Source organism: Penicillium brevicompactum (genome assembly GCF_028827555.1).
Source record: "Penicillium brevicompactum strain IBT 35665 chromosome Unknown utg000001l_segment0_segment0, whole genome shotgun sequence".
NCBI lineage: Eukaryota > Fungi > Ascomycota > Eurotiomycetes > Eurotiales > Aspergillaceae > Penicillium > Penicillium brevicompactum.
Genome location: NW_026623203.1, coordinates 6,258,737 through 6,283,518, shown reverse-complemented (window position 1 = coordinate 6,283,518; position 24,782 = coordinate 6,258,737). Strand labels below are relative to the sequence as shown.

At 47.7% G+C, this 24,782-nt stretch overlaps 9 protein-coding genes across 9 annotated transcripts; 4 read left to right on the top strand and 5 right to left on the bottom strand.

The window, feature by feature from the left end:
- Positions 1–917: 917 nt before the first annotated feature.
- On the top strand, positions 918–2,889 carry N7506_001955 (Amino acid/polyamine transporter I; the record flags this gene model as incomplete). The annotated part of the gene is made up of 5 exons (XM_056951251.1): positions 918–1,303; positions 1,365–1,493; positions 1,553–2,068; positions 2,124–2,362; positions 2,423–2,889. 5 exons carry the CDS (start codon positions 918–920, stop codon positions 2,887–2,889), a joined length of 1,737 nt encoding a protein of 578 aa, XP_056817166.1.
- Positions 2,890–3,178: 289 nt separating this feature from the next.
- Positions 3,179–4,952, bottom strand: N7506_001954 (uncharacterized protein; the record flags this gene model as incomplete). The annotated part of the gene is made up of 4 exons (XM_056951250.1): positions 3,179–3,781; positions 3,994–4,216; positions 4,510–4,620; positions 4,675–4,952. 4 exons carry the CDS (start codon positions 4,950–4,952, stop codon positions 3,179–3,181), a joined length of 1,215 nt encoding a protein of 404 aa, XP_056817165.1.
- A 1,499-nt stretch (positions 4,953–6,451) lies between these two features.
- On the top strand, positions 6,452–7,731 carry N7506_001953 (TauD/TfdA dioxygenase family protein; the record flags this gene model as incomplete). The annotated part of the gene is made up of 4 exons (XM_056951249.1): positions 6,452–6,583; positions 6,644–7,364; positions 7,417–7,550; positions 7,606–7,731. The coding sequence occupies 4 exons, from the start codon at positions 6,452–6,454 to the stop codon at positions 7,729–7,731; spliced, it is 1,113 nt and encodes a 370-aa protein (XP_056817164.1).
- Positions 7,732–8,339: 608 nt separating this feature from the next.
- N7506_001952 (Major facilitator superfamily domain general substrate transporter) lies at positions 8,340–10,278 on the bottom strand (the record flags this gene model as incomplete). Its single annotated transcript, XM_056951248.1, has 6 exons — positions 8,340–8,364; positions 8,431–8,514; positions 8,570–8,688; positions 8,759–9,599; positions 9,654–9,982; positions 10,036–10,278. The coding sequence occupies 6 exons, from the start codon at positions 10,276–10,278 to the stop codon at positions 8,340–8,342; spliced, it is 1,641 nt and encodes a 546-aa protein (XP_056817163.1).
- Positions 10,279–11,858: 1,580 nt separating this feature from the next.
- On the bottom strand, positions 11,859–14,632 carry N7506_001951 (OPT family oligopeptide transporter; the record flags this gene model as incomplete). The annotated part of the gene is made up of 8 exons (XM_056951247.1): positions 11,859–12,200; positions 12,259–12,548; positions 12,611–12,788; positions 12,839–13,102; positions 13,158–13,439; positions 13,508–13,624; positions 13,690–14,250; positions 14,315–14,632. 8 exons carry the CDS (start codon positions 14,630–14,632, stop codon positions 11,859–11,861), a joined length of 2,352 nt encoding a protein of 783 aa, XP_056817162.1.
- Positions 14,633–16,910: 2,278 nt separating this feature from the next.
- N7506_001950 (uncharacterized protein) lies at positions 16,911–18,211 on the top strand (the record flags this gene model as incomplete). The annotated part of the gene is made up of 5 exons (XM_056951246.1): positions 16,911–16,961; positions 17,012–17,465; positions 17,528–17,614; positions 17,665–17,859; positions 17,913–18,211. 5 exons carry the CDS (start codon positions 16,911–16,913, stop codon positions 18,209–18,211), a joined length of 1,086 nt encoding a protein of 361 aa, XP_056817161.1.
- Positions 18,212–18,490: 279 nt separating this feature from the next.
- N7506_001949 (uncharacterized protein) lies at positions 18,491–19,564 on the bottom strand (the record flags this gene model as incomplete). Its single annotated transcript, XM_056951245.1, has 6 exons — positions 18,491–18,651; positions 18,723–18,806; positions 18,860–18,931; positions 19,004–19,063; positions 19,149–19,204; positions 19,269–19,564. 6 exons carry the CDS (start codon positions 19,562–19,564, stop codon positions 18,491–18,493), a joined length of 729 nt encoding a protein of 242 aa, XP_056817160.1.
- Positions 19,565–21,230: 1,666 nt separating this feature from the next.
- Positions 21,231–22,520, top strand: N7506_001948 (bromodomain-containing protein; the record flags this gene model as incomplete). The annotated part of the gene is made up of 1 exon (XM_056951244.1): positions 21,231–22,520. One exon carries the CDS (start codon positions 21,231–21,233, stop codon positions 22,518–22,520), a length of 1,290 nt encoding a protein of 429 aa, XP_056817159.1.
- A 581-nt stretch (positions 22,521–23,101) lies between these two features.
- On the bottom strand, positions 23,102–24,416 carry N7506_001947 (aromatic ring-hydroxylating oxygenase subunit alpha; the record flags this gene model as incomplete). The annotated part of the gene is made up of 3 exons (XM_056951243.1): positions 23,102–23,516; positions 23,578–24,050; positions 24,135–24,416. 3 exons carry the CDS (start codon positions 24,414–24,416, stop codon positions 23,102–23,104), a joined length of 1,170 nt encoding a protein of 389 aa, XP_056817158.1.
- Positions 24,417–24,782: the final 366 nt, after the last annotated feature.

The window sequence follows — 24,782 nt, the reverse complement described above, 5'->3', positions numbered from 1 at the left end:
AAACAGGTTTGCCATTTGGGGGCTATCTTGGAGGGGAGCGTGCACACGAGGACTCAGAGTGACCGAGTACTTTGTGAGTGGACATAACGTTCCATCGGCCCCCAATTAGGTAGTAGCATCCAGCCCGGCTGTGTATCTCTGGGGAGTGAGCGCCACGTGCCCCGAAACGTACGTCTTTCCATGGCTCGTCCTGGCGGGTGTCCGCTTCGGGACTAGCCCCCACGGCCGACCGTGTCAGACCGCGCGGGGTTGATAAAAATGAGTTCCTGTCCAATCAAATCACGCGGAAATAAGTGGGCCGTGGCTTGGGGGGCTTGGATGGCTTGGATGGCTTCGAAGTCTGTCCTAATCTCTTGGGAAATCCCTGCCTTTTAGGTCTCTTAGATTCTTCTTTCCGGCCTACTTGCACTTTCACCTTCTGCCACTATCAATCGAGAAATCTTGACCCTCATTTGGTCCAAGTATCCGTTGATCCTGGTACTTTTTGCCGTCTTACTCTGATAAACATTTCGTTGGTGCATCTTACCACACAACTTCACACACTTAAGTTGCTTCACGAGACTCTTGCGTACTCACTGCGACTGCTCTTTCTTCCCGAAAGACCCCCAACATTCTTCGCCTCCTCCCACTCATACGATCGCGCCAGCCCAACTCAACATCCATAGCAACAACATCGCTGCCCGCGACACACCCGGATCAGCCTCCAACCCAGACATCCCCTGTGCGACATACCCCATTGGGCGCCATTCTGCTGTAGAATACGACCCCGATCCCACTCCGAAAGAAACTCCATGCACCTTTGTTCCACAGACCGTTAAGCGACAACGAACACCAGCCCTGTGCAACTTCGCTCACCCGTCCCGCTCTTTCCTCGTACCCTCAACTAAACCTAGGACAGGAATGCCAACAGAATTACTATGATGGGAGACAAAGACAAAGAAACCGGTGGCGGCGTGCTGGGAACCCTTGGACTCAAGTCCGAGGGTCCCCGAGACGTACAGGAAGGTGTGATGGCATCTAATGCTGATAACCTCCAACGTCACCTTGGTAACCGTCAAATCCAACTTATTGCCATCGGTGGCTCCATCGGTACTGCCCTATTCGTGAGTATCGGCACGGGTCTTTACCATGGTGGTCCTGGTAGTCTGTTCATTGCCTTCACTGTCCAAAGCATCTTTTTAGCCATGGTTAATAACTGCCTTGCTGAGATGACTACTGCATTCCCTGTCAGTGGTGGTTTCATCCGACTGGCAGGTAAATGGGTTGATGATGCTCTCGGGTTTATGGTTGGGTGGAACTTTTTGTCGGTTTTCTTTTTGGCTGTGCCAATATCACCCCCTAATGTGTACTGACGCTGCAAATAGCTTCTACGAAGCACTCTTGATTCCTTTTGAGATCTCGGCTTTCACACTTGTGTTGTCATACTGGAGCAAGACCATCACCGAGCCTGGGCCGGTAGCTGGTATCTGTGCTGCAGTCATCATTATATATGGGTATTGCCACGCCTCACCCCCCTCCGTACCCTTAAGCCAAATGCTCACATTGTATGCAGTTCTCTCAACGTACTGGCCGTGAAAGCCTACGGTGAAGCCGAGTTTTGGCTCTCCGGTGGCAAGGTCATATTGATCTTCTCCCTGTTCTTTTTCACATTCATCACTATGGTCGGTGGTAACCCGGCCCATGATGCCTACGGATTCCGTCACTGGAACAATCCGGGGTCCTTCATGGAATACCTAGACGGCGGGGCTCTCGGTCGGTTTGAAGGCTTCCTGGGATCCCTATGGTCAGCCTGCTTTGCCGTTGTCGGACCAGAATACATCTCGATGGTCGCTGCCGAGGCCAAGCGTCCTCGCACCTACATCAAAAATGCCTTCAAAACCGTCTACATTCGATTCGGTCTTTTCTTCATCGGTGGTGCTCTTGCAGTGGGCATTGTTTGCTCCGCTCGGGACCCGGCATTGAAAGATGTGGTCGAAGGCAGCGCAGACAGTACTTCAGCTTCTGCATCTCCTTATGTCATTGGCATGTCAAACCTCGGTGTCACAATCTTCCCACACATTATCAATGCGTGAGTCTCTTCGAATAATTAATTCCCCGCCAGTATAAAACTAACATTTCGACAGGTTGCTGCTGACTTCAATCTTCTCCGCCGGCAATACATACACGTACTGTGCCATCCGTACCCTATATGGCTTGGCTCTGGAAGGAAGAGCTCCTCGAATCCTGACCCATACCACCCGCCAAGGCGTGCCTATCTACTGCTTTGGTATAGTGATGATCTTCCCGATTCTCTCTTTCCTGCAGTGTTCGAGCAGCTCGTCCGTCGTGATCACCTGGTTTGCCAGTCTTGTCACCGCTGGAGGTAAGACAATCGTATCCGCCATCGAACAAACCATATAGAAGATGCTAACAATGCCAACAGGATTGATTAATTATATCGTCATCACCATCACATACATCTGTTTCCACCGCGCCTGCAAGGTGCAAGGTGTCGACCGCCGATCCTTCTCCTACTTCGCTTGGCTTCAGCCTCACTGCGCCTGGATTTCATTGGTCTGGATGATCATTGTCACTTGCGTATACGGATACCCATCTTACAAGCCATGGAGCCTGTCCACGTTCTGGTCCAGTTACACTATGCAAATCGTCATTCCACCTCTGTTCATCATCTGGAAGGTTATCAAGAGGACAAAATTCGTTCGCTCTCATGAAGCAGATCTAGTCTGGGAACGACCTTTGATTGATGCCTATGAGGACAGTTTCCTAGAGCCCCCCACCGGGTTCTGGAGGGAGATGCTGCAGCTGGTCGGCATCGGACGGTCACGTAGCGATGACGCGAGGAGGCATTCCGTCGCTCCTGTGTCCTCCAATGAGCCTTCCAAGGCATAGGAACATTCGTGCCAGCAATTATTATGAACCATATGATACCATCGCCAAAGGCTTCAGGAAATGGCTGGCAGAGACTGGCTTTTCTTTCATTGGCCTTTTTTTCATGTCTTTATATTTACCCAATATGTTAAATACACTCAGACAATCACCTTGATAGCATCTCTTACTCTTTTGAGATGAAGTTTGTGATACCAGATATGAATAAGATTGAATCGAACCAGGGTGTCTGAAAATAAAATCTAACAACGGATCTATCATGCAGTCTAGGCCATTACCAGCTCGCACACCTTCACGAGTCTGGAGCAGATGGGGGTGCCCCTGGGGCCGCGCGTGGCATCGTCTTCGTCGGTCGTTGAACTTTGGACTGCTGGCCACTCGCTCTCTTGGTGCCTGTTTTGGTATTCAGCTTAATGGCCGCGGTATATGTGTCTGGTAATGTTGGAGGGTTATTTGCGAGATCCAAAACCGGTATAGCGTTCATGAGATCAGCCGTTGTGTTGGCTAGATAAAAGAGTCGTTGCGCATCAGGTGCTGTTGCTGTATACATCAAATCACGCAAGATCGGACCATCTAGTCTTGGTACACTCTTAGGTGTCCAGGTCCCTTCATTGATGGCACAAGGGACTCTAGTCCAGGCAGTCATCCTTTGGCGATCTTGGTCAAGGATCGTTACCTCGATTTCGATGGTGTCCCTGATTCGAAATTCTCCATTCGAGCTTCTAGCTCGATGTTGACCGAGAATTGGGGGCTTGTATTCTTCATCGTTTGCATATGAGCCCATGATCGTTTCAATGTCATCCCGGTATATTCCCATCATACTGCAACCCGTGTCGTGGATGAAATCCAACTCCGCAAACCACGGGACATTGGGAACGCGAATTGCCAGTTTCAGCTAGAAATCGAAAGGTTAGACACGGTATCCAGAGAAAAAGCTTCTTAAAAAAAACGTTTTGCTTACCCCGGTCATCCTCTTCTGATGCGGTGAAAACCCTAACGTCAATGAGGTATAAACTTGTTCAGGTCCAGGCCCATAAAGCTAAAGAGAGAATAAGCATTGTGCCCAAAGGCAGACTTCACGAATGGTTTGAGCTTTTCGTCACGCACCCCTTCTGTCCAAAATGTTCCATCTTTTTGGTATTTAGAGTTGATTGTTTCAAACTCATCCCAATCAAATGCTCTTGGTTCACAAATTTGGACTCCGTTTGACCAGTACGTGACTGATCCAGGAGTCCATATAAGCTTCTTTGATCTATAAGCCTCCAAGATAGAATTAATGTTCCGCACTTGCTTCAACGGACCACGGGTACTACTCAGATCTTTTTCATAGCTTCCAATTCATGCAGTCTTTCAATCACGTCCTGGTCAAGCTCTTGTGACTGTGGGAACTTCTCACATTCTATCATCCGGATTTCTCTATTAACGATAAGTCAGTGTGATGAAGAGTACGGACAAGAGATACCATAGGCTCAATCGTTGGGGGAGAGTGAGAAAATATGGAGATAGAGCTTCGATCTGTCAGATATTCTGAGCGGAGCAACGATCAAGCTCTCAGGCATAGGGATTGTTTCCGGTAGGAGGCTGAAAACCTCAGTTCTCGAGCTCATGGGTTATGGTACTTACTCATTCTCCTCTTTTGCTAAAGTGTATGCCCTTAGTCTTTGTCGAAAGATATTCGGCATGATATTTTCCGCGATGCGCTCATGGCACCTCTTGATCTGACCTTCTATATCACTATTCACCCAATAAGTGCGTGCTCAGTCCACAGTTCACCTGGCTCAGACTTACTCAATCTCAAGATCATTCTCGTTCATATGCCAGCCTTTTGGAAGCTTGGATGGATCCGTCAGTGGCTTTCTCTTGGCCCATTTGGTCCAACTCTTCCGTCTCTGCTGAGTTTTCTGCTTTCTAGAAAATTGATTATTCCCGACATAGGGTGTAGCAAGATCTAGCTCCTCTAGAATGACTGGGACTCGGGCGATTTGATCTTTTGGCGAGCCATTCCAAGACTGCGACTTCAGTTTACTGACGCGAGTACTTCGGCGGAGATTGTATTTTCCTGCCATGTTGAGGAATTTTTTGCAAGCAGGCTGACTCGTATCGAATGCTTCGCATGGAGCGAAGAGACTCCATCTCGATATGAATACTTGCTAGACAAAGAGACACGATATGATAAAAATAGAATACTTGATGGGAGGGCTATTCACAGCAATGATGAATGACAAAGAACACATCTTTTGCAAGCGTGTGACATGCTGATATTATACGCCAATTGTATCTATTAACTAGTGGGATATACACAACAAAGAATGTTTACAATATGAGTGAAAGACTCTGCATTGGTTTCAAGGCAGAGGTCAAAGGGAGCATGGGCCTTGGTAAGCCTCATCTCAAAGGGATAATCACGACCAAAATTTTAATAGAAAGAAGAGGCAACAGATACATCTTGATCCATGCTCTGCTTGTCTGGACAGAAAGCAATAGGGAAGACATGGTTTCCATCGAAACGAGAGTTTGGCTTTGGGTCAGCAGGAAGAGTCTTTGTTGTGGGGACAGCAATCTCAGCTCGGGCATTTTGTATGCTGAACTAGTTATCCTGTGTTACCCTTTTGTGAACATGTTCAAGTGAGAATAGTGATATGGCACTGTTTGCATATCGGGGTGTTATAATGACCTCCTCTCGAACCATGGGATCGAGGACGAGACAAGAGAAACGGAAAAGCAAGGCATAAGAACAGGACACTTGGCTACTGTATCAGATGACTATTTTGCTACGCGGTGGATTTGAGGATAACCCATACGGAGTAATCAGACACCGAGTTAGCCTTTGTTTGGCTGCTACCCTCAACTTGCACCCTTCAACCCAGGCTTGGCAGGGGCCTCAAAGAGAACTTACATCGACACTTCCCAGAAGACCACGATTAATAACACATCGTGGATAGCGATTTCACTGAAGATTATTTACCTAGTATACTCCGCATACTCCGTATAATTAGTGGAACCTGAAGTACAAGAAAATGCGGGGATTTTGGCACTGAGTCACGCCATACCAGCCATGTTCACGTGTCGGACAATCATTGGTATGGTGAAATCGTTGATTCTATGGTGCTATTGGAAAGGTGAGCACGTAACAAAACATCTCTCTTGTTGCATTTGCTCAGTATATCCTCCGTACCCCGCTTGTGATGTTGGAGACGCTTGGCTTCTAGGCCTCGGCGCCTGTCCATAGATTGACATTTACTACAATGACACTGAGTTGGTTACCAAGTCGCAAATATTGAAGCCTGGAATATACCTACTTTGCCATTCAAATCGGACGAAAAATGAGGTTCGAGTATCCTGTTTAGGATTGATATCCAAAAGTTTACAACTTGCTGATCTTCGTCGGTGGGCATGATTGCGCACCAACTATACAATGCCCATACGTGATTGTGAGGTGGAATCACGCGAAATCTTTCGAGTCATCATGACTTCGTTTTAAAGCCGCGGGTGCACCCATCTTGTTGAGGAATTGTATCCTTTGATTCTCACAGCCTTTCGCATTCAAGTTCCTCACATATTCAGCATGGCACCCTCTATCATCGAAGGACCAGTCAACGGGGTCATTGCACCTCTCAAGAGTACCCTTGGAGGGAACTCTACGCAGCCCACAATCAGAAGAACTATCGACGAGGAGGGAGGGAAGACCACTGCTAGTGTATGTCCCAAGATCACACCCACATGCTGTACCTCAAGGTCATCTTCTAACACCAGCTAGTATCCTGAATATCTTCCAGTCTTCGACTATACCGAGAAGTACCCTCCACTGGAGCCCTTCACCCACACCGAGCACGGCACGGCCGCAGATGCGTCTTTCAAAGACCTCTTGGTCGAAGGATCCAAGATACAGAAACTCACACCCACCATCGGTTCAGAGGTCAATGGCGTGCAACTAAGCAAGCTCACTGATGCCGGGAAAGACCAGCTCGCTCTTCTCGTCGCACAACGTAAAGTGGTTGCATTCAGAGACCAAGACTTCGCCGACTTGCCGATCGCAGATGCCTTGGACTTTGGAGGGTATTTCGGTCGTCATCACATTCATCCAACCAGCGGGGCGCCGGAGGGATACCCCGAGATTCATCTCGTTCATCGCAATGATACTTCCTTGAAGTATGAGAATGTCAACAGCACTGTGGCTTGGCATTCGGACGTTACCTATGAGCAGCAGCCACCGGGTACCACGTTCCTATATATTCTCGACGGCCCCGAGGTCGGCGGTGATACCATCTTCGTCGATCAAGTCGAAGCGTATAAGCGACTCTCGCCGCCAATTCAGGAGCTACTCCACGGACTCAAGGCTGTGCATTCCGGGTTCGAGCAAGCAGACTTTAGCCTGAAGCGTGGAGGAGTGGTGAGAAGGGAACCAGTGAAGAACGAACATCCTTTGATTCGGACACACCCTGCCACAGGAGAGAAGGCGTTGTTTGTGAATGGAGGCTGTGAGTCCATCTCTTTGATGCTTCGCGGCGACCAAGCTAACGATAGAACCAGTCACACGCAGCATTGTCGGTTTGAAGAAAGAAGAGAGTGACGCGCTGCTGACTTTCCTTCTGGCTCATGTCGGGCGTGGTATCGACTACCAAGCTCGTATCCGATGGGCTCCGAAGACTGTTGTTGTGTGGGATGTGAGTGATCTCCTATAGCCCAATACAGAGCCGATTAGTGCTAACAACTGGATAGAACCGAGTCACTGCTCATTCAGCGGTTGTCGATTGGGTCACTGGTGAGCGCCGGCATCTTGCCCGTATAACTCCTCAGGCCGAGCGCCCCTATGAGACTCCATACGTCCCACAAGAGGAGGCATAGCCTATAGGTTGTGTTTCGATATAATACAAAGGATTCTCATACCATGAATGTGCTTAAATAGCTTGAGGCTGAAAAGATAACTCGACATGAATGAATCATTCAAGCGTAACTTCGCGGTTCTCAAGTCCAAGGGCCAAGGGGTAAACCATGAACCCACTGAGGCAGCTAAGCCATATTGGGATTGTGCTGTTTGGCCGCTAATCCACCGCCATGATCACATGACCCCGAAACAGCGGCCGAGTGCTCCAATCCAAAAGGCGCTAGCGGGCTATCGCTCGTTCTGCCGAAAGGGGTTCGCTTAGCTTGCTTTGATTGGAGACTGGTCAAGAAAAATTCACGTCATTGCCAAGTTTTCTGTTTATATCATGTCCAGTTGGCACTATCTAGATCTTCTGTTTTTTTGTTTTTTTTTTTTCATAGTGAGAGCTAGATAATTATTGAGACTATCCAGAAGTTCTAATTGGTCCTCCCAGGGAAAGGGAACCTGCAATACCTCGAACAATCGGCCATGACTGTCATGCAGCCGCTTGATTTGCTTGTTGCAGTCCCTGAAATTTGCCATGATCAGTCTGAGCGCCATGGTGAAAACAAGACTGAACCCAATGAGTTCAGCGGGCAAATCTGAAATCAATTCTATTGCGCCGAGTCAGTATTTGATGCGGAGTATGCTGCAATGATGTCTTCGCTGGGGTTCCATACCTTTTGTTTGTCAAAACGGGATTTTCACGGAGGTAAAGCTCTCGCTGCTCGCTCGTCATGGCATTCCATTTCGTAGCATTCCTCCTATTTTGAAGTTAGCAGTGTCACCATGTATGTATGACCCAAAGGCAATACTGACTTATTCCACCAGTCGTAGTAAAACTTGGCCGCGATGAAAAGAAATCCGCTGACGATAGCCAAAGCAATAAGGACTTTGTTTCCCTGTTTGTAGTATGGTCCATCCTTAGCTTGATAAACCTGCGTGGCGGTATTAGCATTCCTGAGCCCAAAATGATCACCAGTTGTGAACCCAGAGATCGATACTCACATTGGCTCCTGCGATGCTGCTTATTTGTACAGACATGTTGTAAAGAGCAGAAGCAACTGTACGTGTCCGGACAGATCCCGCATTACGCGAAGTCAAAGCCACGACGACGGGATGGATACTAGGCCCTCCGACAAGAATCGTGAGAATAGCCCATCGTGGCCAAGGCATTGTTTTCTCAGGAAGAACTTCCAATGCTATGAGCAGTGCAAGGTTCCAGAGCTCTACTGAGGCTCCCCATAGCAAGCGTTGATTGGTACGCTCCGCTAGCCATGTAATGGATAGCATGGTGATTATGCTCACGATCGCGGAAGGAATAACTAGCAAATTTGTTTGAAATGTTGTGAAGCCCTGTGATCGTAGTTGAAGAGTCAGGTAGTTAGCGGCAGGAGTGGTAGGGATCATCCAAATCAGCCCAAGAGCATAAATCGGCCACATGTGATAGTCTTTGAGTGATTCCCAGAAGCGCTTCGGTGTCAAAGCTTGTCGGTTGTGCATTGTACCCTTGCTGGGATCATCCCTAATCACTCGGTTCACAATGATCTTCTCTTCGTGTTCTGTGAACCATCCGTTCTTCCCGCGGAGTCCACCTTTTGTTTGTACTGGAGAGGCAGGCATCCAGAATGCGGCGATAATTCCGATGACTCCAGTGATCAAACCCTCGTAGGCGAACAGGTATCGCCAAGAGCCACCGCCATTGGAGTCTGTGATGTGGAGGAAACCAAATGCCAAGAACGAACCAATGATCCCGGCAATTGTATAGGAAATCCAAAAGCAGGTCAAACGTTTTGGAAGTTCACTGGATTTATAAAAGAATGAGAGGAACAAAATTGTGTCGGGGATGCTGTCGAATAGTCAGCTAAAAATTTCTTAGGCGATGCGCAGTTGGAGAACTTACAACCCGCCTTCCAAAAGTCCTAACAAAGCACGAAGAGCCAAATATGATCCTCGACCCTTCAAAAAGGCTTGACAGGCAGCGATCAGACTCCACGATACCATTTGAATGGGAATCCAGCGATCTGGTCCCAGTCTTTTTGACAGTAACTGTGAGGGCATTTCAGCCACCAGAAAGCAGACCAAGAAGATCGTTTGCCCCAGATTGTAATCATTGCTTGTCATGTTCAAGTCTTGCAACAAAGTGCTTGACAAGGCCTGGCCGATGTTACCTCGATCAAGCTGCAAGGCAAAGAAGGTCACACATGCAAATGTACAGACACGGAAATCAATCTTAGGAAGGTTAGATCATTTGGCGCTATGCATCGACAGGAACGTTGAATTACCTTTCGGACAATTTTCTTTTCTTCATCGTCTGTCCATTGAAAGTCGGGGTCCCATCGGTGAAGTCCTTCATAACTATCGATGGGTCGGTAGAAATGGTGACCCTCAGCAGCATCAAATGTTCCTCCATTGCCAGCAGTACCAGTCTTCTGCCATTCTCTGTCTGATTCATCTTGTATACTGGCACCTGAAGAGTCTTTTTCATTGGCAGATATCTGCGCAGCCTTTGTCTCTTCGGGAAACATTGTCGGAGGGCGCAAAACTCAACAGCTGTGAGGTGCTGGTAGAAAAGAAGTAAACGAGCTCAAAGCTATACATTCGCATCAATGCGCCATGTTTTTATAATTCCCAACAGGAGCCCAGAGACTGATAGCCGATCTCGCACATGAGAAGGTCACGCAATTCATGCCCGCAAAGGCTTGCGACAGCCACATTTTGTGTCGGCAATGATGAACTTCGCTCATGTTCAAAAGGGCTAGCCACGAACGGACCTGCGCTCAATACCAGCAAATCAGGATCATAGCATATCGAAACAGCGGTAGTTGGGGGAAGTCGATCTCATTGCTCGAGTATCCTTGCAGTATCTCTAGGGGCGGGGTCAACGCTCTAAGCGACTCGCATCATCCCGGGCTGAACGACGCAATCGTGAGGTGCGGCATCGCTTTTCAGATTGATGTTGATTGAAATGCTTTCTGGCTCTTGATGTTAAATTAGCAAATGTTTCTAGCAATCTCAGCAGGGTATGAATAGTTTGTGAATTACCTTGACCTGATGGGATCACTGATCACTCGGACTAGGGTTAGAAGTAACACTTCATGTCAGTCAAATCCTCCGACTACACATGTGCCGAGTGCGATGCCCGGAGGTGCCCGAAGCTAGTTGCAAGCTTATGTATAGTGATGACTGGGGCTAATCTCTCGACCAAGGAAAAACTGTACTCTCGCAATTTCCAAGGTTTGAATCGAGATAAGTGCCATCCAACAGGCTACTCGATGATCAAAGAACGTTATAAATTCGTATTTGTCAGTTTGGGCACTCGGAACGATATAACGTGACGTACTTGTGTTTCGGTTTCTTTTCATTGTAAGTGCTGTCCTTCAACCCCAACTTGGCCCCTGTGGTATACTGCATTTCCAAACAGAGGTCGCCATGAGTAGAATTTTCGACTTATTGCAAGTTCAATGCTGAGCTTTTAAAGCTCTGGGATAACAATGGCAAGTTCGTGGACGATGTTAATAATGTTTATTACTTATTATCACCGAAGGCTTTTCAAGACTCTCGTGTGATGAAGCCGCTGTGATCATTGTTTCCCGCACGACCCGCGTTAAATTGCTCTTTGGAAACTTTGGTTCCTTCCGTAGTTCCTAAGGTTGTTCAAGCTCTTCTTCGCGTGGGAGGTGACAGCTCTGAGAATGTCAACAACGAGCTTAATCAAGTATTCGGAAATTCGGAAGAAAAACCGTGATACTTTAGAGAATTGTTCGTAGGGTTGAAATGCAACCCGGGTGATTTCATACTAGAAGGCGGCTCAATTTGGTAATAATAATATTAGTTAATGATGATTGAATAGTTAATAGTTGGTTCCCATTTGCGCACTGAACTGACTGATAATAATGTTTTCCTCCCCTTGAACCGACCGCTGATAAGCATATTATTGATCGGAATAAAATGATTTCCATATTCCATGCATTGTATCAAATATCTCAAATCTCGTACTCAATGTTGCATAGCTCAAGTTGATTCTTCTCGTAGAATCCCTCCCTGCCGAGGAGGCCCTGCTCAGTCTTCCTCTTGCAATTCTGACGCGCTCAGAGAAGGAAAATGTTCAAGAGCTCGGGGCAGGGCACCAATCGCTGTAACCGTTCTGGTTGTTTCCCCACCACAGAGGGAAGGGATGCGGAGCAGTTCCCACACCCATAACAGCAAAAGTCAAAATGAAGATGCAGATGCCGCTGCCCGCGTCAAGTGCAAGCGCAAGAATCCACAGGTAGTCTCTGAAGAAAGCGGGACGGTAATTCCGAAGATAATACTGGGCAAAGAAACCAAGAGCGGTGGAGGTGAGTAAATTGCCAGTCCGTGGCGAAATGTCCGGAATGGAAGCAGAATATTGAATCAACTGAGGCAGATTGATCTCGGATAGATCAAATTTGCCGACTTTGGGGATGAACTTCAAGAACAGAGTTGGTTAGCTTTTCACTCAGGAAGATCAATCGATTTTGACTTACGTGGTAGATCAAACGGTGGACAAGGACTGCTGCTGCTCCGATGACCATGCCGATTGGTACCATCTCGTAGCGAGCACCAGATTTGTACATGTGAGGAGCCAACGCCCATGACGCTGCCTTGGTGTTGTAAGATTGCACTACGGCACCCGACCAAAAGCTGTTCCCGTTTCCCTCAATGAGCAAATCTCGGTGGCTGCTAACGATGTAGTTCATGATCACGTAGTTGATAGCGGCTCCGAGCATGCATCCATAGATCTGACATGCTAGAACCACTTTCGGTGGTATCTTCACTATTGAATGGGTGAGTCATTGTTCGTGTGCAGGTGGGATCATTGATTTTGGAATAACTCACAATAGTCCCCCATCTTGAAAGAACCACACAGGTCGCAAGCGCAAGTGACGACGTTATGCGACCAGATCGAGAAATACATATTCCCAACGGGTAGTCCTGGAAGTATCAGCCCAGCCAGCATTTTTGAGACATTATTGGTGGCAATCCCATTCCCAAATCGAGAGAAGAGGATTGTGCTCTTTGAATTCCAGTTAGTTTGGGTTCAAGATCGTGTCAAAAGCGACTCACGAAGATTGCAATGACCATCCCGATCAACAACGCGACGACATATCCCCAAGCAGGGAGAGTGATGTCTTCCTTCACAACCACGACGATGCCAATGATGAAACTCAGAACCGCGATACAGATGTACCACCACCATGGCGAGTCCTTGTAATTCTTTGCCATGTACGCATGGTGTGGTTCTCTGAACTCACCCTTCATCGAAAGCCGCCATGTCTGCCAGACATCTTTGCCCCAGAAGAGGAAAACGTGGAGGATCAATGCACCAATCTGAAAGAAAAACGTGTTAGTGACTGCTGCTCAAATGTGTATAATGGAAACATACTGCCGCATTCGCCATGAGCATGCTGTAAGCAAATGTCCCTGTCAGGCGAGGAATACCATGCTTTTCAAGCAGCGCTTCATCAAGGTGGCCACCAGGAAAGATTTCTTTGACGGGATACACATGTCCATTGTCAGTGCGAAGGTTGGTTGACATGAATGGCAGTGATAACGAGCCCCATACGTCTCCATAATAGATTCCGATCATGACGATCGAGCAAATACCAATACCGATCGCCATTGGGAGTTGTAATTTCAACGGAAAGGTCACAGAGCCGGATTGGAGCTGTAGACTAGTCAGGTTGCCGTCCTATAGTGCTGTGCTGCTTTTTTTTTTTTTAAAAAACAACTCACATATTGCCAATCGAAGCAGAGAGAGAAAAGCCCAAGACCTTCGTTATTGGTGGATCCACCGAACAAATTCGTAAGCACTGAGGCTGTGTATCCAGTAGCCTTTTGGGATGCCAGACACTAGAGATATGAGTCAGTGGAATTCAAAGGAGAGCGAGATTGGTATCTCGTAAGCCAGAACGAACCGGGATCGAGACTCCATTGAGCCACGGAAACATGTATCCAGGAATGATCTGGTAGATCATCATTCCCCCAACCGCATACCAGAAAGTCCTCAGTTGGCGAGAGTCATTGATGTGCTTCCAGTGAAGATCCTGCATCGATTTCACAAGTGGGAGGTTGCCCCAGTACACACATTCAGGGTGCCACACGGCGATTGGCCGAAGGATTCCGGCAATGCCATACCCGAAGAGACCGATGGAGATTGTGGAAAGGACAATCGTTGTCGCGCTGAGAGGAAGGTTGTAGAAAAGTTTCTGGGCTGCGAATGTTATCGAAACGCCACTGTTATCTCCACATGCATTGGCACACAAGACAATGACCGCGTGTTCCTTCAACTTGAAGGGACCAGGATTCAAGAAACCGATGAATTTGATCCAGAGAGGAAGCTTTCCTTCGCCACCTCGAGCCTTCCATCGGGTCTCGAGCTTAGCAGCACTGGGCAGAAATCTGGCCCAAGCGTTACCGATGAAGTATGACAGAATCAGAGTCAGTCCTGTCGAAACACTACCACCGGAGGGTTTGAACTAAAACAACAGGCTATTAGTTTGGTCGGAAGACAGGGCGGGCGTTTTGGTGAAAAGAACTCACATTGAAGATCTGGCTGAGAGCAGCCGTGAAGGCAATAAATCCGGTTGCCAGGAAGAAGCTCCGGAAGTTGATTGCAGTATCATGATCATCCTGCATTGAGATCAGGTGTGCAGAAACATCGGCGCCGGTAACAATGATGGCAGCGTCAACCTCAGTATCTTCATCGGTCGCCTCACGCTCGACGAGGTTAGTCTCATCTTTGGTATCCTTGAGGTCTGCGAGGGTGACGAGTGGTGTTCCAGACTTCTCATTGTCAGTAGTGATGCTGGGCTCAACGACTCCGATGCCTTGAGGGCTTGCGGAGATGGGGCTCGACATAATCGCGCGAGTGACTGAAAATGAGTTGCTGCAAGCTGCAAACCACCACAATTGCGAAGATGAAGCACTTGGGGAAATGTCTGAGGGTGACAGAAGAGATGACGAGGAGAAAAGAAAGAGTGAAGATGATGGGGGAAGTTCACAGCGATGTGCTCGCAATCTCGATGATGCGATGGCAGTGGCACCCGCGGTGACTACCGCATGTGTCAACACTTCCCACCGTCACATTGTGGTCACACAGCTCTTCTTGTATCATGTTGATACAAGCTGAGCTGAATTTGTCACTTAGCCGACAGCATAAAATCCCCTTCTAGAAGTTGCTGGTTCTTTTCATGTACCATGTGGTCCAGGAAGATAGCCCGGGCAGGTCTTTCCACGCTCTTTAGAGCTCGGGGTATAGCCCTCAGAAGTTTGCAAGCGTTTCTTTGGCATGAGAACGCTGGTTCCTCTGTAGTAGTCTTTTCCATAAATGCTGTATTTGGATGTAGTGGGTTAATATTCAACGTTAATATTCAACGTAACTGTCTCCCGTTATACTCAATGTACACTGCAACACGGCGAATACTGTATACCCATACCCACATGTTATTGCTATCTCGATCTTGGATCTATTTCAAATGCTAGACTAGACCGGATGTTTAAGATCACGTTGCCTTGTCGGTAACTAATACTCCGGTGCTTTTTCAGTCGACATCATTGTTGTGCCGAGAGCGACCTCGGGACGCCTCGGACAATCGTGGCCGGTCAGTAAGCATTGCAACCCACTAGATTCAATAGGAGCTATACTGGATCCTCAATATCCAAAGTTGCTCTAAGGATACTTTCAATCCCGATGGGATAACAGAGTTCCAAGGTTGAGCTGCTACCATCGAGCCAAGCGCTTCGTTTATCTCTGGCGTCCACCTACAATTAGGGTCCAGAGATAGATCGAAACCGAACTGGAAATTTAGAGCGCATTTACTCCGAAATCAAATAAAAATATACTGCTTCGAGGACAAAATGAATGGGAAATCAAAGAAAGCGCGAACGTTGGCATCTGCGCGTTGTGTGTTTGCATTCTGCTGTTTGTTTGGTTCGCACTGTATGCATGTGGGTCTCGGTGATGTCATCATTGAGGCCAGTACACACTTGTACTAACTATGCTTCCTAAGGATCTGCCTTGTCTTGTTGACTTAGCACGTGCGTCCGAAATAGCACTCGAATGCCACAGAGGGAAGCTGAATAGCACACGTGATGATGTTGTACGGAGCATAGGAGAGCCATTTATCACTGTTGCTTCCCGAGGCCATTTCACCTATGCAAGTATCCGCGGGTGGAGACACTTTTTGCTGAATGATATCGCCAATTTGAGTAGATTAAGTTCAATCTCAGCGACCGCAATTAGCTCTTGCGACTTCCTCGCGTTGGGACTTCCGGGTAATTCTTTGTTTCGGAGATTTCGGCGGAACCGGCAGGACCCAAGTTTCTTTGAACATAATCGACCTACCAGAGTTCACAGTGAATATTTGTCCTGTCCTCATAATCCACCAATCCCACGAAAGAACGACTTTGTTTTTCCATGGAAACGACTGCCCGGGGAGACTGAGCCCGACGGGTAGGAACCCACGTGGTAGACACCTGTGCATATTGCAAAACGCAGATCCATCAAAATTGAATATATTGAACGATTGATCAATGTTGCGCATAACCTTGGAAACCTTGGAATACTGTAATCCCGATTCCAAGGTTCTTTCAAAGCTGTATCGATCCTGGTCTCGAACTTCTGCACATAATAAGATCTCCACTTCATTGATACGATTTTCAGATTGAAGGGTTGGTTCAAAGCCAGAGTAGACTTGATGGTCTGGACTACTGCCCTGGATGTTATGGCCTATCAAGAGCAACACAAGTGGCATGGGTATCGTCAGTTTATCGTATACGGCAACACCAAGCTTACCATCGCTTCGTTGTGTCCCTGATTCGCTCTATCAATGAGTATCAAGTGGCGCTTTTGTTGAAGTCCGAGCTCCCAGCAGACGTGAGTTGTGGCGAGTATGGTTCGCCAAGCAAATGATCTTCCTCCAGCACCATGCTCAAAGAGCCTACCAAGTTTTCTTCGGTATACTGGCCATACTAAATGCAGCCACAGCGCCTCAGTGAGGGGTTGCACCACAATAGATCATGAAATCAACAAAGAGATTCCTTGGGTCTTGGGAAAGAGGAATTTTGATGACTATATCTTATAGCTCTTTTCTGAACTTGCTGTTTTCACCTTGAGTCCGAAAATCTTCGACTAACGATGGCAGAGTTCGATGATCAGCGCAGTAGAATCCCAGAGAATGTGTTTTTAGTTAGTCCCAAAGATCTTCGTTCCAAACTATGCTAACCGTATTCTGATAGGGAGTACTATGGGCACTCACGGCCATCTCATTTTTCTCCGTCTTGTTCCGGGTATACGTCCAACTCGCTTCATTTCATCGACTTCTCATAGATGACTTCCTTGTCATATCGGCATGGATAATCATTCTTAGTGCCGACATTATTTGGCAGGTGAAGGGCAAGATTCTCTATGAGCTGTACGCAATCAGTGCTGGTGAGAAGCCATTCTCCCTCGACTTTCTGCCAAGATACAACGTCTTCATGCGCTACAACGCACCGTTCCAGATCTTGTTCTATACTGGATTATGGTGTATTAAGTTCTCCTTCATGGCTTTCTTCTACCGATTGTGTTCCAAGGTGAAGGCGTTCCGCATTTGGTGGTTCGTTGTGTTCTTCTGCACTGCTAGCGTTTACATCGCCTGCATTGGTGACATCGAATACAAATGCAGCCTGGGTGGTATTGAATACATCATCAGTAAGATCTGTCCCAGTGCTTTTTTGCCGAAGAGAAAAGCTAATTAATTGACATGAAAATAGCACAATGCCCGCAGCTCCACCATATTCACTACGAAAATCGTAGTTTCTGGGCCAACGCTGCGGGCGATATTGTCACAGACCTAATGAGTGAGTGTGAAATACTTCTATGGCTATTTTGATGTTCTAACCATTTTTAGTTCTTTCGATTCCGTTTTTGGTGTTGTGGAACACTAAGATTTCACGCCGCAAGAAGCTCATTCTCCTCAGCATGTTCTCAGCAACACTGGTCATCATGGTCAGTGCCGTAATCCGAGTTGCCGTCGGGATGGAATACGATCGGCAAATCAACATTGACTGGTTGTGTTTTTGGAGCTTTGTCGAAGTCGACATTGGTATGTCATACATCATCATCTGTACACTGATCTAGGTCACTAATGAATTCTAGCAATCATCGTATCATGCGTACCATCTTTGCGACAACTGTTCATCACAACGCAGAATCAGAACTCGTCTGCTAAAGGCTCTTATCCGAACACCTATGAGCCCATGCTCAAGAAGTCGAAAGAGGCGTCTGCTCAGGACAAGTCGACTTCTGTTGGCGACGTTGAGTCACCAGTTGACGAGGTGCCTATGTCACCATTGAGTATCGTACATGTTCGTAACGATTATGAAGTGACTCGTGATGCTCCTAACGCGTCGCGGGAGCACTCAAGGCCTGACAAAACACACATGACCTTTGACTAAAGCGTGGACTTGCCTCTGCTCCACGAGGAAGCTTGGCATGAAGCCACATTTAAAACCTCTCATAAGGGCAGACTCGGTAAAACTTGTTTAAATGAGACGATCGAGTTCTATTATATAGATATTTCTTGAATTTGACACGCGCTCCGTCTTCCACTCGCACTCTGCACACTTGGGCACCCTTTGATATGCCACTGGGAAATGCCAGGCTTAACTTGTAACATCCATTAAGAGGGCAAATGATCCGGCAAATCTTCGTGTCTCCATTCTTTTGGGTCAAGTCTATGAAATATCGGCAGAGTCGGCGTAGTTAACCTTTTGGACATCGACCGAGTCGGCAGTCCAGGTGATGCCGTTGTCGGAGGAAGTCAAGCCACCGGCAGTGAAAGTCTCACCGAACTTGGTATCGGCCTTGTTCAAAGTAATGGTCAAGTTCTTGACGTCTAAGGGCGCAATGTCATTAGCTAAACTGAGCCCAATGGCAATTCCTAGGACAGTGTCGATGGAAACTTACACCAGGTGTTGACGGTACCACAGCTACCAGAGCCGGTGTAGCACTCGTCAGTAGACATGATGTACTTCAAGGGCGAGTCAAGAGCTGCAATGTTCGTTAGTCAATTTTGTGACTGGGTCGCTTTAGTCTTAACTTACCATCAGTCTCCTTGGAGATTTCCTTTCCATTCATGTTGACGGTCTGAGTGACCTTGTTGTTGGCAACGGCGACTGGTTATTGTCAGCAAATGGCACGATGAAAGTGTTAATCGCGAAGAGTGCGTGGGTTGCATCCAAACATACTCTCGAAATCGACCGCAGTGTCCTTGGGAACAGTGATGTACTCCTGGCCAAGTTGGCCGTCTGGTTTGAAGAATATAGTCAGTTGATGTGTTTTCTTGACGTTCAAAGTCATCCAAAGGATAAAATTAAAGAATGTCATTCTTACCAGGAGTGAAGGTACTGGCGGCAACACACCACTCATCAACACTGGCAGAGCAACCCCTAAAAGCACACCACGTTAGCCTGTATTCAGTAATTTGGGATTTTGAAAGGTCCATAGATGTACTGAGATTCCTGGTCGGGGGACCAGTTGAAAAGAGGTTGGTACAGGTTGTAGTCATCGCTGCCGGCACTTGCGGAAGCTCCAACCCAGACGGAGACCCAGACCTCATCATTGCTGTCAGAGACGGTGTAACCAGAAGGAACAGCAGGAGGCGTGATCGAGTAGGTAGCTTTCACAATCTCCGCGCTTCCGGAGGGGGGGCCAAGATAGAATCCCGTGTTACCAAAAACCCATGAGTCGGCGGCCGCGAGAGCGCCGATGGCGTTGGCCAGGGGAACAAGAGCGAAGGAGTAACGCATGTCGAACTTTTTGAAGGAGTGTGTACTTGAAGTAAAAGAATGTAAAAAAGAACCTTACCAGAAGGCTGAAGAAAAAAATTGAAGAATAGTGAAACGGTTCAATGGAAACCAAGTCACATACTGTGGTTGTGTTTTATATGTTCTCGGTCCTGAAGCTCCGCAATGGATCAGGAGACGTCGGGGTTGACTTTGTGCGGTTAATTAAGAGAAGCCTTATGGTAACTCATCTAAATTGGGACCTTGGGCGTTTCATATACACATGGAATAGACATCCTTCACCAATCTCCCGGGAACTGAAACACCGTTGTCTCGGGAAGAATGCCGTGATTCGGAGGGATATGTTTTCCATGACCAACCGTGCAGCTACACAACCCATGAAGACTTCATACACTTCACTGTTTCCAATGTTTTTAGAGCCTACATCTTGATCCCTGAGGGGATGCAAGAATTAGCCTGGAAGTCGGAAAGTAAGGTTGGAGTGGAGCTGCGCTCACCCTAAACACCAGACCAAACCCCTTTTCGGCCCCACCAAAATACATAGAAGAAATTTCGGCCCCACACTCGACTTGGAACACCGTTTTCAAACATAAGTTAACTGGCTATACCAAGAGTAAGTTAAACTAAGTGTTAATCCCCACGTGTAGATTGAGGGTGCGTAAAAAGCTTTTCTGGACCGGGTACCGTGGATCTCTAAACTCAAAAACCTTACCTTTGGCCTTTCCGAAGATGATACAGAACCTCAACTAATTCCATACATTCAATATTCAATACATTCTACCACTGATGTTATGCAAAAAGCATTATCTTGTAAAGCAATGTTCCAAGGCCACCATTTAAGAGAAGCGCGTGACAGGGAGCTAAAGCCTAATCTAGGCTGTGATCTCCACCTACTCCGTAGTGACTCCAGGGGTCACGACATGGTCAATCTACATCTACCCTGTGATGATACTATGATTACCAAACAATTTAGGTTCCAAGGCCTGGTGGGAAATAGTGTAGAGAATGGAGAAGACTGCACAAGAAACACTTTCTAAATTCCCTCGTTGCCAGTTGCAGTCACCACGACGACCAAGGAGTTGCTCTGAGCTTGTCCAGAGACTCAATTGCCCGTGTCGCACACGAAATAGTTGGCTCATAGGCTTTCATTCAGTACCGTGTTGAGCATGTGTTTTCGGCACATCACAGGTTCACTGTGTACGGTAGGGCTTGGCATGGTGTGGGGCTAGCCGAAAGTGTGGAGACAATGGGCATATGGTTGCTGCAGCAAATGTAGAAGTGGCGGTTGGCCCTGAAGTAGGCGAGACTTTGGTAGTAAAGATGAACAGTAGCCTTGTGTCTGAAAAGGTAACAAAGGTACAAAGCAACGTCCAGCCTCAGGCACCCACAGAAGGAGGTGAAAGGAGTGAAACGGGAGAAGAAAGTGGTAGGGCAAGGCAGACGCAGTGAAAGAGAGGAAAGGAAAGAGAGAGATACGTATTGGCGTCATGTGATGATACACAACCAAGTCACAACACTGTCCAATTTCTCCGAATACGACGATCCCAACTTTCCTGAAGGTACGTGAGATGACAGCAAACTTTGAATGCTGTTGTGTCGTGCAGTGAAGAGTACATCAGCCTAATCGGAAAGCAGTCTGCCACCCGAGCCAATCAAGTCGACCGCAGCAATGGGCAAGAGAAAGTCGCGAGTTCGAGCCTCGGCCAGAAAAAGTCCAGTTCACCCCAAGCACACAGCCGAGGACCCAAGCCCGACCCCCGAGGCAAAGAAAGCCAAAGGACCAAGTAGTGTGACGTCTAGTGTGACTGAACCAATCATCGGGGACCAATCTTCCTCCCAGAAGATCCAATCGACAGAAAAGGTAATGCACAACCTCGGCCTACGAACGATCTTGCTAACTTTCTCCAAGCCTGCAGTAGTGGAAGAAAGGAATGGGGAGATTGAGTACCAAGTTGTCACCAATGATGGCTCCCGAGAGAGCACCGTCATTCTGACCGGGCTGAAATGCTTGTTTCAACTCCAACTCCCGCAAATGCCACCCGCTTACATCGCTCGTCTCGTTTTCGATCGATCCCATCTGTCAATGGCCATTGTCCGAAAACCCCTCGAAGTGATCGGAGGAATAACATATCGGGAATTCCGTGAGCGGAAGTTCGCCGAAATCGTTTTTTGTGCGATTTCTCCCAGCCATCAGGTGAAAGGGTACGGAGCGCACATGATGGCCCACCTCAAGGACTACGTGAGATCCAGTTCCCCGGTGATGACCTTCCTGACTTACGCCGATAACTACGCGACTGGCTACTTCCAAAAACAGGGATTCACCAAGGACATTACTCTCGACAAGAGTATCTGGATGGGAATGATCAAAGATTACCAAGGAGTAACACTCATGCAATGCACCATGCTACCCCGGATCCGATATCTCGAAGTTGACCGCATGCTGGCTTTGCAAAAGGCAAGTGTCCAGGCCAAGATTCGCACCTTTAACAAGAGCCATATCATCCACCAACCACCTCAGCAGTGGGCCAACGGAGTCGTGCCAATTGATCCTCTCTCTATTCCCGCCATCAAAGAATCCGGATGGTCCCCGGAGATGGATGAGTTATCCCGCCAGCCACACCGTGGAACTCGCTACTATCAGCTTCTTCAGTTCCTGAACCAAATCCAGAATAACAAGCATGCTTGGCCGTTTCTCAAGCCGGTCAACAAGAGAGATGTTCCGGATTACTACGACGTAATTTCGAACCCCATGGATCTGTCCAAAATTGAGAAAAGAATCAATGCAGACGAAGACTATCTCCCCAAGGACCTGATCCACGACCTGAAATTGATTTTCAGCAACTGCTACCTTTACAATGCGCAAGATACGCCGTATGCCAAGTGTGCTATTTTGTTGGAACGGCACATGTGGAGACTTGTCAAGCAGATTCCGGAGTGGCATGGGCTGATTGAAAAATAAGCAACGCTTGAATCGCTTCGACGGGGGTAGGCAGGACTCTTCCAGAAACCCGAGGTTTTGTAATGTATGATTTTTTATCGTGGAATGGATCAGTCGGGGGAATCTCGGGGATAGTGAGGGTGCCTTCCCAAACACACCACAGTTCACATAGCCCAAATCAATTGAAAAGATAAACGACCAAGTCCATCTTTAGCATTCCCATTCGCTCCAATGTCTGACTTTTAGTAAGGATTTGAAGTTGCAGAAATGAGTTTCAAAGGATCATCACGGAACATCTAGACTCAGTGATATCAAACCAATCAAATCCGTTTGACTAGGCAAAATGCAGTCGCAAACCGCGTCGGCAATCCGCATCAAGACCCACTCTCAAGCGTACTTGGAAGTGTTTGTTTGCTAGTGTGATCGCAAAGCGCATTTGCGACTTCTTTCATCTAGAAAACCAGTGTTCAATTCCAAAATGTTTCAATTTGATCCATATACAACATGAACAAGTCTAGATTTTTTATACAATCTCTCATCTGACAAGTCCATAAAAACGCTCAAAATGGTAAATGCAACAAAGAAAGCACCATGCAAAGAGACTACCAAGCCAGAATCTCCTTCTGAGGTCCACAAGCAAGAGAAGCGCAAAGCGCCTCATCCTTGTCACTCACTTTCGTATCGCAAGGAACCTTGGGCTTCGCAGGCCAAACCTCACGACCCTCACTCTTCTCACGCTCGAAGTGTTCCGTAATGACTTCTCGGACTGTGTTCTGGAAGAACAAGGGCGCTTTCTCAAACTTAGGGTGAAGCTGGCCGTTGGTGAAGACGTTTCGGTCGATGTTGTTTTGTGCGTTGGTGCAGAGGACCTTATCTTCTCTCATGACTCGGGCGTACATTTCACTGATGAGTTTGAAGTCTTCGTCCGAGGAGTTTCTGTTTCGGTAGACTTCGTATGCCATTTGTGACTGATCGGCTGATTTGGGTAGGAACTTCTGTACCATGATGAAGTGGGGTCTGTTATTGTTAGAATTTGAAATGGAATTTGCTAGGTTGGATCAGGGGTAGGGAGAATTACGACACGACCATGGCGGACATGGGGAAGTAGTATGTGCTGGCAGTGTAAAGGCCCTTCGCAATCTGCTCGGGGGTGGATTCACAGTGGTGTTGAATGTGTCCATCTTTGGTGTCGCTGTCGAAGGAATCAAGATTCAGGAACTCTGGGATGTCGGAGTGGGTGGTCGGGCAGTGGTAACATTCGTTGAAGTTATCGGCCAAAATCTTCCAGTTGTAATGTCCCTCGAGCTCATAGGCATGATCCAGATCATAGTCTTCGAAGTTGTAGTGCTTGTATCGCTCCTGCGTGTCGACGTTCTCGAAATGTTCTTCCCAAGGGACCTCGGGGACCTCCTTTGCATCAAGGTTAACCCAGATGAAGCCGTTCACGTCAACCTTGACGTGAATTCTGAATAGGTTGTTCTGGTTCTTGTCGAAGCCATCGAGATCCTGATACCCGGTCGCCTTGGCGAGTTTGCCGTTCAGTCCATATGACTAGCCGTGGTAACGACAAGCCAGGATCTTGGAGTTTCCAGAGCCCTCCTGTTCGATGACTGGGTATGCCCGATGTCTGCAGACATTGTGGAAGGCATTAACCTCGCCTTGTCGGTCACGGGTGATGATGAAATCAAAACCTGCGATCTCATATCGCAGCCAGTCGCCGGTGTTCTTAACACGCATGCTGTGGGTGATGAAGAGCCATCGCTTGGAGAAGATTGCTCGGCGTTCAAGTTCGTACATTTCAGGTGTTGTGTACCATGATGCAGGCAAGGCGCGCACTGGAGTATCTTTGACTTGCTCTTTGGCAGAAGGAGGAGCATCCTTGCCGAAGCCGAAGTAGTGCATCATTGAAGAGGCCATTGTTGTGGTACTTGGAGGTAATGGTCAAGCTATAGTGTGTTGTATTTCTCTCACAGCAATTCATTGCGGGCGCTTCTTTATATGCTTCACGGCAGCCCGATAATGAATCCGCATCCATGATTGCATCCGATCAGATGATTAACCCGACATCCAAATTCGGTCGACAACCCTACTCTGGGCGGGTTGGTCCCTAAAAGGGGAGATGGAACCCGCCGGCATGGATCGGCATTGGTGGCTGAAGAGGGTTCCAACACTAAACGAACCCGTTGTGCGATTGGGGGACTTTGGTCGGATGACCCGACACCCGCTCGGTACGCCTTCCGTGCAGTGTTCCCCCCACGAAATTGGGCATCAGAGGCTAAACAC